General features: G+C 54.3%; 1 protein-coding gene across 3 annotated transcripts in view; it reads left to right on the forward strand.

Moving 5' to 3' along the window:
- The window catches only part of orb2 (cytoplasmic polyadenylation element-binding protein orb2), a 262,489-nt gene that overhangs the window by 11,986 nt on the left and 237,464 nt on the right, over positions 1 to 13,039 (forward strand). For all 3 annotated transcript variants that reach the window (XM_025304151.1, XM_025304150.1, XM_025304152.1), the window contains exon 4: positions 9,099 to 9,210. In XM_025304151.1, the coding sequence (XP_025159936.1) occupies positions 9,099 to 9,210 (112 nt within the window). The remainder of the gene's footprint in view (positions 1 to 9,098; positions 9,211 to 13,039) is intronic.

Below are 13,039 nucleotides of genomic sequence, written 5' to 3' on the forward strand. Positions count from 1 at the left end.
TGTTTCACGTGACACTCCGTTCAATATTCACAGCGCGAAACGGCGGAATTGCCGTGTCGTTGGTCGTCGAGGTAATACAAGACGCGGTAAAATAATGTCACGACGCGAGAGACCCGGGCCGCGATTCTCCAGTTGCTGCGCGAGTCGTCGAATTTTTTCGGTCCAACGTTGGGGGAGAGAGAGAGAGAGAGAGAGAGAGAGAGAGAGAGAGAGAGAGAGAGAGAGAGACGGGGGGACGGTAAGATGAAATTTTTCAGGCATTCCGTTCCGTTGTGTCGTCTGGATGTTAACCCGATTTAACCACCTAACCTATTTGAATTCCCGACTGCGCCGGTGCGAAGTGACCCAGTACGGGCTTTATGTAGGTTAGTCCGGTTTCACACAGGCGATATAGATTTTTCGTGCCGGGCTCGTCCTTCCGCATGGCGGTTAACCAAGAACTTCCACATCCGCCTCTGCGTACGCCCGAGACTACGTCTCAAGGAACGTGCTCGGGCGGGAGAGACGATACCCGGACGACACCGCGGGACATCCTCATGGCGCGCGTTTCCCGTTCCCGCTTAATTCCGGCGAAAAAGCGTGAAATAATCGGTGAAATAATTCGCGGCTTAATGGCGAGAAATGGCGGAGGTGTGCGATCGTATTTAATGCGCGAATAATGTCAAACCGAGCGACAAACGTGTCGGCGTGGCGATAATGCAACGCGAGTCAGAAATTAACATGATACAGACACGGCCGAATACGTTAAGGATATCCCTTCATTTTCGCGATATTTACCGCGCGATATATTCGGTTTTCATCGGGCGCAGGGCGCAGCGCCGGGTGGGAATGAATTTATCCTTTAATGGAATAAATTTATCCGTAAACGACACAACGGGGAGAGCCGGAGAGAGAGAGAGAGAGAGAGAGAGAGAGAGAGAGAGAGAGAGAGAGAGAGAGAGAGAGAGAGAGAGAGAGAGAGAGAGAGAGAGAGAGAGAGAGAGAGAGAGAGAGGGAGACGGAGAGAGGGGGGGGGGACGGGGAGGGAGCGCTGACGAATTATTGCTGGCGCATATATTCGGCGAAACTCGTGCCTTGTGTAATGAAATGCGGCTAACCGCTCGCAGACAGGGCGGTCGGCTAGTATCGAGCGCCGAGCGGCGAGTTACGACGGCTGTTTACCCGAGTCTTCCAGTTACGTACCGTAACGTCCACGGGCCGATTCGTTCGATACGTTACGTCACTCCGGCCACTCCGTTTACCGCGAGACACATCGCCGGGTAGATATGATTTTTTGATCATCCGAGTCAACGAGGAAGATAGTAGCATCGGACCGTCGCGTCGCGCGACGCGTCATAAAACGCGCGAGCCCAAAGCCGCCGCCGAGCATCCTGATTCTCGCGCGCGAGCCACCCGGCGGGGAATTCCCGAGGAGACCTCGCGATCTGCCGCCGGAGGAGGATGTCTTTCTGAATCCTCTTTCGGGCATACCTTCGATAACTTCTTCTTCCACTAATTGCAGCCTCGCTAATTACATCGGTACGCTAGACCGGTCGAATGGATAATTGAGGTTAATTAACGTTAACGACTCATCCCGTACCTTTCACCCTTCTTTACCTTCTTTACCTTCCTCTCTCTCTCTCTCTCTCTTTGTAGATTACAATCTTGCTCGCAGACCGGGGGAGCGAGTTTAACTTTTTACCGCGTCATGCCGGGTGCCGGTTCTAACGAACCAATTGGACGTCTCGTTCTCGAACGAAAGGAACACAGTCGTTGGACAGGGTGGGGTAGTCAAAGGACCAGCGGCGGGGATCGCCGCGGCCGTGTCGTCATTACCGCGCGCGCGTTGTCGCATCCGAAATATTTCGCCCACGCGACGCGTCCAGGCCCCGAACTGGCGCGAGCGCCCATTGTCCGCAACGAACAGACAAACGGTAACAACGGTGCTCGGCCACATTCTCCACCCTCCGGCCGCCATCGCGGCACGTCGATGTTGGCCGCCTGTGTGTATGTTTCGCTACGCCACCCCCACCCCCACCCCCACCCTCACTCACACCCCCGCCCGCGTCGCGCCGCGCCGCGCCGCGGCGAGCTCGCTCCATAGAGGTGACCTACTTTGCGCTAGCCGGCTGGAATCGTTGCTTCCGCACACGCCTCGGGATTCAGGTTATGTTGCACCCTCTCCGCGTGACTCCCTCCCGCACTCTTCGTTCGCGCGGGAGACTCGCTGCCGGGGACTTTGCTCGTCGCTCGGTAATCGGATCGGATGGTGGCTGACACGGTTACGAGACGCGCGGCAGGAGGAGATCCGACTCGTCGGATCTTTCGCCGAGCTTAATGCCTGGAATCCGCGAGGAGAGCCGAGCGACAACCATCGGTGTAATTATCAGCAGCGACCTACTTACGCGCGCGTGCGCGCGCGCGCGCACGAGAGAGAGAGAGAGAGAGAGGACTCTCTCAGTTATACCAGGTAACGATCTGAAATAGGTTAGGCGTTGAATTTTAGCGGAAGATGGAGACGTTGCGCGTGGCGCGAGCGAGCGCGCGCGGATGAGACATACCGGAATCTGGTGTGATTAATAGCGATAGCGGCGCGATCAGTTTTCTCCTTTGTGCGCGGTACGCGAGCCCTTTGAAATTGCACCGCCGCTACCGGCTGAATTAATTAGCCCTAAGCGCTAACCGTAACGCGAACGTATGCGGTGGGATGCGACGTGCAAGCGCCATTTCGGTGTAGCATCGGTCGCCGGGTGAAACGGGAGCGGGAGTGATACGCTCGGGAGTAAAATACAGTCTCCTCGTAGTTGCTGGGCTCCTTCGTTTCGTCCCTCGCGTGGTGTCATACATCCTTGCGTTTTATTATTCGCCCGCCCGCCCGCCCGCGTTCCCCCCGCCCCTCCCCCGCTGCTACCGTCAGCGTCCGTTGCAACGTGACGACGGCGGCGCATCCGACATAATAATTACTCGTGCCGTTCGGCCGCTCTAATGGATGTTCCGACGATCACAATGAGGACGCACCCCTTCGCGGTCCAAGCGCAGAACGCAGACGCAGACACAGACGCACGCGCGTGTAAACGCGCACGCGAAACAGCGCGGCTGTTCGCGAGTGTCGTCGAGCGAAACATAAACTCTCTCTTTCTCTCTCTCTCTCTCTCTCTCTCTCTCTCCCTCCGTCCGCTGTCCGTGCCCGTCGAGCCGGAAGAAAGGAAGAACGAATAAAAAGAGAGACTGCAGCAATGCACAAAACGCGCCGCTGGTGCAGCGCGCGCGCGCGCGCGCGCGCGCGGAGGCTGGCTGGCGGGGACGGTGAGAATATTCGCGTCTAGACTAGGTGGGTGCGCGACGAAAATGCGGGAGCTACAGGCGCCTGCACACCTGAATACGCGCCAAAGTCTCTCGTCCCCGTTAACAACCCCCTTTCGCGTGTTTCGCAAACCCCCCTTCCGGCCCTGCCGGCTCCTTCCGCGATCCCTATTTGCCGCCGCCGTGAAATTAATCGTCGTCATCGTCGACTCGCGACTCCGCTTGCACGCGGCGAGAAACACAGACAGAGAAATAGCGAGAGGGGGAGAGAGAGAGAGAGAGAGAGAGAGAGAGAGAGAGAGAATCGCGCGTCGAGACACGTGAAATTTGAATGGGACGAGAGATGCGTCTTCGTCATCCGCCATTCCCGACTCGTCGCACGCGCGCGACGACGTGTTTGCGCGAATTTGCGCGTCAAGGAGACGACGAAATTTTTGCCGCTTTTCGCGAGGCGTCTCTGTCCTCCCCCCCTCCCCCCCTCTCTCTCTCTCTCTCTCTCTCTCTCTCTTTCTCTCTCGCTCGCGGAGGAGAGCGAGGCGCAAAGTAGCGGCACAATATATCGGTCTCTCGTTACGTCACACACGCCTCTCCGCCGAGACTGCGCGAAACGGACGGACACGCGATGTCAAGTCCCCCTAGAAAATTTACGCGTTTACACCCGTGTACCCGGAGCACTCCTGGATTACATTCAGCACCTCTGCTCCGACCGCCATAATTCAATCTCCGAGCAGGCCAGGATGCCCCTGACAGGCCACGGGTTGTTCGCAAACGCGCGGGGTCAGCAGAGGAGAGGACTGATAGAGGAGTGTTAGCGGCGCACATATTTGCACGCGCGCGCGCGCGCGCGCACACACATGTACGCACACATGTGCGCGCGTGCACGGTCGCATGCGGGGGAGGGTGGAAGACCGTTGCTTTTTACGAGCCGCGAACTTCGGAACTGGGTCAATCTCGCAGCCGCGCGGCCGCGCGCGCCTCGCAGCGCATGGAAGCGTGTGGGGTCGGTGGGTCGAATGGAATCCTCGTAACTGATACTAGGGGGGGTGTGAGTCGCGGCGGCGTGTGCGTGCTGCTGCGCGTCTTCGATCGGCCGGGGTATTGTTATGGATTCCGTCGCACTCTCTCTCTCTCTCTCTCTCTCTCTCTCTCTCTCTCTCTCTCTCTCTCTCTCTCGACTCCTGCGTCCCGATGCTCTCGATGTGAGCCGAATATGCCTCGAGAGTTTCGCCGGGCACGACGCGACGGGGGCTGTTCGCCCCAAACGACGGATAACGAATCGCCGACGTAACGTCCGAGTTACTCGCTCGAAGATACATCTCCCTGATATATCGCTTTCGTCGTAGGGACGCTGCGGTATTCCGTGTTAGCACATCCGACGCGCATGTGTGTGGGAGCGAGGTGTGGGTGTATGTTACACAATGTCACGCCGCGCTGTTTTCTTCGCGTCTCCCTTCGGATCACCCAATTTCCCGACAATCTTCCAAAGCTCTCCCCTCCCCCCCTCTCTCTCTCTCTCTCTCTCTCTCTCTCGCGGCTCCGACCCGCATACCTACTCCTCGACGGTGGGGGGAAAATTTGCGCAGCGGCCTCCTACCCCGAAGAGGCGGCTGCTGTGGTGGTAGTAGTAATAGCGGTAGTGGTAGCAGATGCTAGTGTAGTAGTCACGGTCAAGACACCGCCAATCCGGCGATGCAAAGCCGGTATCGGCGACGGCCAATGGAAAATCGCGCGACTTCGCAAGAAAGCCCTAATGATCGGCGAGCGAACGAGAATAACGGTGGTGGCGCTGCCGAGAAAGCTGGCACTACAGCATCGACGTCAAGTAAAAACGAATAGGGCACGGCGAATGGAACTGGAGAGAGAGAGAGAGAGAGAGAGAGAGAGAGAGAGAGAGAGAGAGAGAGAGAATGCGAGAGAGCGAGAAAGAGAGGGAAAGAGAGAGAAAGAGGAACCGCGAGAGAGGGTTAAAACGGGGTGGCGCAGAGAGGGGAGCAGGGTACACACAACGAGAGAACCAGACGGCGGCGGTGGGTAGGGGTGGTACCGGGATGGAGCCTGCACGGAGAGGTTGCTGTCGACGCCCTGCCGCGCGCTGCTTCCTGGTTTCCCTATATTGATTTTCCACCGTCACGCCGCAAGCTAGACAGAGACGGAGCGCGGTCGAGAAACGTCGCCCTCCTCTCCGTTTCTCTCTCTGTACGTACGCGCCCCTGGCGCGGGTGTATGTATATGTGTGTGTGTGTGTGTGTGTGTGTGTGTGTGTGTGTGTGTGTGTGTGTGTGTGTGTGTGTGCGCGCGCGCGCGCGCGCGCGCTGCGTGCGTGCGTGTCTGCCGTGCACTTGTGGGCGCGTGGGTGTGTGGCACGTGTACGTGTGCCGGCGCGTGCGCCCGTGTGCGTGCGACCCGGGAGAGGGAAGTGGGTTGGAACCCGGGTGGGAGACCCAGAGCAGGGCCCGCGCGCTCGTGTACGAGGAACGAAGAAATGCGCGACCGAGGGGGTTGCGGGCGGTGCGAAGGGGACACGTTCGCGGAGAAGGTGGGGCCACCTTTTGCACCTCCACCGGTTGTGCCAGCGTGGAAAGATGGGCACGATTATTCGACATCAGGGGCCCACCCCTTTCGCCTCTCTCTCTCTCTCTCTCTCTCTCTCTCTCTCTGTTCCATTTGTACGATATACTCGGCTATCCGTCTCCCCCTTACGTGCCCCGCTCCCCACCGCGCTGACCAAATAAGTGTCACGGCCGTTTTCTTCCAGGAGAAGGACGACGAAAGCCGCACTCGCTCGGCCGGCGTAAATTTCAATATTGCTCCTGCATGCGCGGAATGCGCGAGGATTATCACGTGCTACGCGAGATTGATCAATTGTTCGTTATCGTTCGCGCGACCTTACTCGCCTCGCTGGATGTCGCGACGCGACCGAGACGCGGCAGCGTGAGACGTCGTATCGGTCGAGCTGATGACGCGTTAATTGCGACGCTTTTAGGGAGAGAGAGAGAGAGAGAGAGAGAGAGAGAGACAGAGAGAGAGAGAGAACATCTCAAGGCCGGAGAAAATCCGTCCATTCGGAGATCGGCCATGGGGAAACGCCGCGGCGTTCGCGTCGTTATTTTTCGTTACATCGGCCGTTCTTCTCAATTGGTCACCTCCGAAGATTCCCGGCTCACCTCCGTTCTCGCGCGTCTCCCCTTCATTTCTTCGACGCCCATAACTCCTCGTCTACCACCCGCGCGTCCCTCCTCCTCCGCGCGGGCAGCGTGGGCGACGCGAATGAATGCTCGCGAGAGGAAGTCGCGTTCCTCCTCCCCGCGGATGAACTCTCAATAAACACTTGTCAAACCACGCGGAAAAGTTACTCCTCGTGAGTGTACGCGCTTCGAGTTAGCCGCGCGAGGTGAAAAGCGCGATCTCTCTCGAGCCGTATATCGTCGAGTACACCGCGGCGCGCGATATCTCCGGTCACTCGGCGGCCTATCTGCGGGAATAATATAATTTATCGGAGTCGCGCGCGGTATTTCGAGTGGCCGAAATGTGCGGCGACGTCGATAAATCTGCCCGTATAACACACGGGTATATCGATCAAGGACGCGGTGGACGGCGCTCCGCAATCTGATCGCGCCGAGATTATTAATCTCTCGAGTCGGCCGGCTTCTCTTTATCGAACCTTCCGCGCGAGGAAGTCGGCAATTCCGTGGCGTGACGTCCGAAATAAAAGAGGGCCGTCGGGCTTTATCAAACTTTCGTCGGGAACACGGCATTTCGGGTGAGCGTGATAGCCGAAATAAAGCAAGGGAAGCGGATGTGCATTAAGGGTGTGGCGGCGTCGGGGATGGACTTTTGAATACATCCCCGCTTTAACTGCGCTCCGATTCCGTTACAAGTGGTCTATTACAAGCCTTTCTCCTCTCCTCTCTCTCTCTCTCCCTCTCCCTCTCCCTCTCCCTCTTTCACCCTCCACCCTGTACTTTTCTTTCCCGCCGTTCCTCCCCAGAGTGGTGGCATGCTTCCTTCTGGCAGATTCTCCTCCTTTCTGCCGAGCCGGGAACGTTTCTTCCCTTATCGTTTTTCAACTTCTCCGCTTCACTTGTCCTCCTTCTCGAAACCGCTGGCTCATTCCGCCCAGAACGCTCGCTCGTTTGCTGGCTCGCTCGCGCCGCTCGAGAAAGAAAGGCTTTTCCCTAACCAGAAATAAATATCTTACCCCGCGCGCGCGCGCGCGCGCGTCGCGGAAATTGGAGAATTCAGAATTTATGGTGTTTTACGCGCGCGTGAATATTTTGTATATTACCGCGCGGCTGTGCATTATGCGGCGCGAACGCTATCGCGGTTTTCGCTACATTTATCGTCGGGACGATCGTCGCACCAGAAGCTGCGAATCGTCGTGTGCGAAATCACGAGTCAGATTAATGGAGGGCAAACGGTCGCTCTCAACGGTAGTGTATTTTAAAAAATTTCGGACTCATTATACACATTTACGAAGTGTGCCAAAATTGCGATCTAGGTCGCTCGGTTTAGCATCTCACGCGTTTTCTGATACGTTATCTGATTTGCACATCTTCGTCACTGCCAGAGGAAATAAAACTTAACCCTTAAAAGCTACCGTCAAGTATCAGCCCAAGCTAACTTTTCTTGTCATGTTTATAGCAAAGTATGCAAGATTTGTTTTCTTTTACCATAATAATATCGATATAAGATCAGTATTGCCTGCGTGGTTCAATTTTTTAATAAATTCGAAAATTCACTGAAATTTCAGCCATGGTAGCCTTTAAGGATTAAAGTCTGTTTTATCATAATGTTGTCACTATTGACAATGCAAGTAAATACCTATAAAATAAAATTAGTATTGCCCGCGCAGTTCCGGTTTTTAATAAAATCAAAAATTTGCATGGGCTGAAATTTTAGCCACGATAGCCTTTAAGGTTTAAAGTCTGTTTCATCATAATGTTGTGTCGCTATTGATAGTGCGAGTAAATACTTATAAAATAAAATTGGTATCGCCCGTGTGGTTTCTTAATAAGACCGAAAATTCGCATGGGCTGAAATTTCACCCGTGGTAGCCTTTAAGAGTTGAAGTTTGTTTTATCATCATAATGTTGTCACTACCGACAGTGCGAGTAAATATCTATAAAATTAATATTGCCTGTGTGGTTTAATTTTTTAATAAATTCGGGAATTCGCACGGGCTGAAATCTCAGCCATGGTAGCTTTTAAGGGTTAAAGTCTGTTTCATCATAATGTTGTCACTGCTGACAGTGCGAGTAAATACTTATAAAATAAAATTATTATCGCCCATGTGGTTAATAATGGTTTCTTAATAAGACCGAAAATTCGCATGGGCTGAAATTTCAGCCATGGTAGCCTTTAAAGTTTAAAGTCTGTTTTATCACTACTGACGGTGCGAGTAAATATCTATAAAATTAATATTGCCTGTGTGGTTCAATTTTCTAATAAATTCGGAAATTCGCATGGGCTGAAGTTTCAGCCATGGTAGCTTTTAAGGGTTTAAAGCCTGTTTCATCATAATGTTCTATCACTACTGACAGTGCGAGTAAATACTTATAAAATAAAATTGGTCTCAAATCTCCCTCCTGTGGTTAGTATAATAGTTTCTCAATAAGACCGAAAATTCGCATGGGCTGAAATTTCACCCCGTGATCAGCCCCTAAGGATCAAAGTCGAGTTATCTCGCCCGCTAAGTCAAATTATCTCGCTCGCTAAATATCGACACTTGGATAGCTACCCCGTGCGAGACACGACGCGACGATAATCAAAGTGCACGTAGCCATTATGAAAATAACGGGCCCGTTGATATTTTGCAGGATCGTATGACGGCTAATGGCAACTCACCGTTGGACAACATGAGGACCTTGGAACACTACCTGAGCGACATTATGCGAGCCGGCGCGGCGGACACCCAGGAACATCTGAAAGGTATGTCTCATATCGCCATGAGCCGCATGCAATTGGCGCGATGTACAGCGGGAGCGTGTAATTATCCGCGAGCGCACGCGAAATAACGGCTCCGGGATGCCGGCTGTCAACAGCCGGTTCAACCGGAAATGCGGAGAATCCCTCCAAGTCTGCCGCGCGCGCGTGTCGCGACTCCGCTCTCTCCGCCCTTTGGCGTTTACAGCGGCCGGAAATGCCGTAAGAATCCGACGGAATGCGTCGCGAGAAATCGAGAGCTGTTGTCACGCCCTCCCGCCCCGATTAGTCTCATCCGCCGCGAATCTCTCGGCGACTCGGCGACCCGTCACTCCAGCGGCTTTGCATTTTCGACGTTGCCCTCGTCGTCGGGAAGATGCGGAAGATGCTCTCGCGCGATACTTCGACAGGGACCTGCAATTATTACTTCACGCAGCCGGGCGAGCTGATTTCAGCGCGGCGGCGCGAGTAGTCCGCGAGGAAAGCAACGTGTGATTCTTGCAACGTTGCGGCTCGTCGCCAAATACTACCCCCGTCCCCCGCGGTAGACGCTCTCAAGATAATTACCCCCGTACGGTTGCCTGTAGATTCGGGACTCTCCTCGCCCCGTATCTTTCGTGCCGCGTCGGGACCCGGCTCCCGTGCGGAGGACCGTCCGCTGATGCGGACAGAAATATCGGCGTTTTCACCGTTATCGCAATTTCTTCGCCGCTGTAGACCTGTAGATTCCGATTGCGCGTGTTCGCCTAACGGCAACACTTGCCGCCTTTTGCGTCAATTACTTATTTACATTGACGTCGTGCGCCGCTACGCTCATGATCGTCATGCGTCTTCTCTCTCTCTCTCTCTCTCTCTCTCCCCCCCTCTGTGTCTATCTCTTTCTCTTTATATATACACACACGTCTCACATCGATCTTTGGTCGTAACGTTGCATTTAATGCACCGTTTGATTACGTCGCTTGGAGTCTACGTCTATTACACGGAGAGTGCACTCGGGGTCGATCGCCTCGTGTGAACTCTCGTAACTCTCGCGCGCGCGCGCGATACGATGTTACAAAATTGAAGAGAAATTAGCCCGCGATACACGCGGGCGCGGGGATCCGCGAAAGTAGCCATTAGCCGCCCATCCGTTCGTCGAAATTTCGATCCGGAGCTCGCGCCTGGACGCCGCGCCGCGAAGTTAACGCGCGTGTTAACGCGATAAATCGCCGCCATCGCGACGCGGCGGCTTTCGCGGAGTGATTCGTGGTGTGGGTGACAGCTCGCGTTCAAATGATGCTTTCCGATGCTGCCCCGTTGCGACAATCGTCCCGACGAGGCTATCGAAGACGATATCCAGGCGCGCTTTTCCAACGAACGACGGAGGGCGACAGGCAGCCTTCGCCCTGCGACGACGCTGCTTCTTCGCACCAGCTATTGTTTGTAAAATGCTGCGACGCGACCGCGTTACAACGACGAACGACGACCGCGCGCCCGCCGATCCTTACGTGAATGGGCCTCTAGCCAAGTAACGGAGGGCGTGGAGGGGGGGGGGGAGGTGGTGCGGGAGGCCAAGCGAACAACTAACCAGGCAACCCGAGCGACCGACCCCGCGCGCAGAGCGAAGCGACCACTCGACGCACCGTCGGAGCACTCTGCACCCTCCACTCGACGCGACTCTACTCACTTTACGTCGGCACGTAGAGAGACGCCATGCAACTATGCGGTGCCTACGATGTACGTACGTACGAAATACGGACGCGCGGGCGGATGAACGCAAAGCGTAGTCGAAGAGAGGAAGACGGCGAAGGCTGCGGAGGCAGGACGGCACGCGTCTCGCCTGTGTCGTGCTTCCTACCCCTTTCGCTCCCCATTTTCTTTTTTGCGCCTACCCAACCTGTCTGCCGGCTAGAGAGAAAGCCGACAACCCCCTCAGACGAGCGTTCTCGCGCCCCGCAGTCAAGGGCAAGGGTGCCATCGCCGAGGGTCTATCTCGACGGGCAGTCTCCCATCGCCACGCGAAACCGTATGACAGTCTAGAGAGAGGAGGGCTGGAGAAGGAGAGACAGCCAGAGAGGAGGAGGGACGGGTTCGGGGGTTGAACAGCTCGACGCGAGATCTCGGATTTTTTTCCTAGCGAACTTCAAACGAACCTGCCTGTCTGCCTGCCTACCCACCCATCCGTTTCTGAAAGGGTCCGCGCGCGCGCGCGCGCCACGTCACCGCGAAAGTCTTCTTCTTCTTCTTCTTCGTAACGCGGGGGCGACCGGGCAAATGGGACAGCGCTGAATTCAGCGGAATGTCTATAGCCCGGCGTCGTTGGTTGGGATTTATCGATCGCGCTGTGCTTCTAGGGTAGACAATGCGAGGCTCTGAGCTACCTACCAACGGGTCACGGAAGAGAGTAACCTGGATTAGCTGGCTGTATGATAGTCGGGTATCTTTGTTCCTCGGACGCACGGTACATTACTGAAGTCGTAGCTGAGCATTCATCGAAGAATTAGGACGACGTGATAGAGCGTTAGTGCACACTCCCTCCCTCCCCCTTCCCCTCCCCCCCCTCTCTCTCTGTCTCTCTGTCTCTCGGTCTCTCGTCTCTCTTTCCCGCGGCATTATCGGAATTATTCCTTTTTACCCTTAATGAGAACGCTGTTATAGACGATGTAAGGAGGAGAAGGTTCCTTTTGTTCGAGGGGATCAGCTCTCGGGCTGATTCCTTTCAATTATTTTTCCATTGTAACGGTAATGACTTCGCTCATTATATATATTTCGTTTTTCGGCTTTCGAAAATAGAGTTGTTTTCAAGTTGCGTCGCGTTATCGAGCGGACAAATGCGGAAGAAGGGGGCACCTCCGACGCTGACACTTTCGACGTAAGGCGACGGCTTCATTGTCTCGTGCAATTATCTCGAAAAGTGCCGAGTTAATGTCGCCGGTGGTCTTCGTGGCGGCGAGCTGCGCTATTGTTTCGATTCGCCTTACATCCGCAATTAAAATCTGATCCGATCGGGCGCGGAGAAGCAAGTCGAGCCGACGACAGCACAGAGTATCAACTTGTCATGGGAGAAGGAGAAGCACCAGGAGAGAAGACGAACGATAGACTCTTGAGAGAGCGGATACTAATGAAGAGCGGGTGATTAGTGAGAGAAGGGTCGAAGGCGTGGACAGATAGGAGGAGAGGAAACGAGAGATGAAAAGTTTGAAAATTATCATTTTTCGAAGTACGATGGATAGGCATTGCTCTCGTTTCGTTTTTGCTGCCCGAAGCAACCCGACGCGAAGGTGAGGGATGTGCCTTGTGTACAACGTACCTTCATAATTGGATCGTTCGGAAAGTAATTTTGGTTCTTTGCATGAAAATGAAAGACGGTATTTTTAATAGAAAGAAAAGTTTTGTTCTATTAAGTATCGACCATTTTGTTGCAACACTTTTTGCCATCTTTAAGGTAATAACATGATTCCGCGCTCGTAAAACTTCTGGTCTTTATTGGCAAAAAACTGAATCAAGTGGTTCTTGACACCTTCGTTTGAATCGAAATTTTTACCATCCAGAGGATTTTGCAGTGACCGAAAGAAGTGATGATAATCGGATGGTGCCAGGTGAATATGGTGGATGCGGTGGCGAATCCCATCCAAGCGGTAACACAGCTTCTGGCGGGTCATTAAACTTGGGTGAGGTCTGGCGTTGTCATGATGAAACACAACATTTCTCACACACCTTTTCTCTTCGCCAAATCTCACACACCTTTTCTCTTCTGCTTGATGGAATCATTCAATTTGTCCAATTGATGACACATTCGAATCAATCGTTTGATTGTTTGGTAGCAGCTAGAAAGAAAACCATTCCTTTCCAATCC

Source organism: Harpegnathos saltator, unplaced genomic scaffold, assembly GCF_003227715.2.
Source record: "Harpegnathos saltator strain DR-91 unplaced genomic scaffold, Hsal_v8.6 scaffold59, whole genome shotgun sequence".
Lineage (NCBI taxonomy): Eukaryota > Metazoa > Arthropoda > Insecta > Hymenoptera > Formicidae > Harpegnathos > Harpegnathos saltator.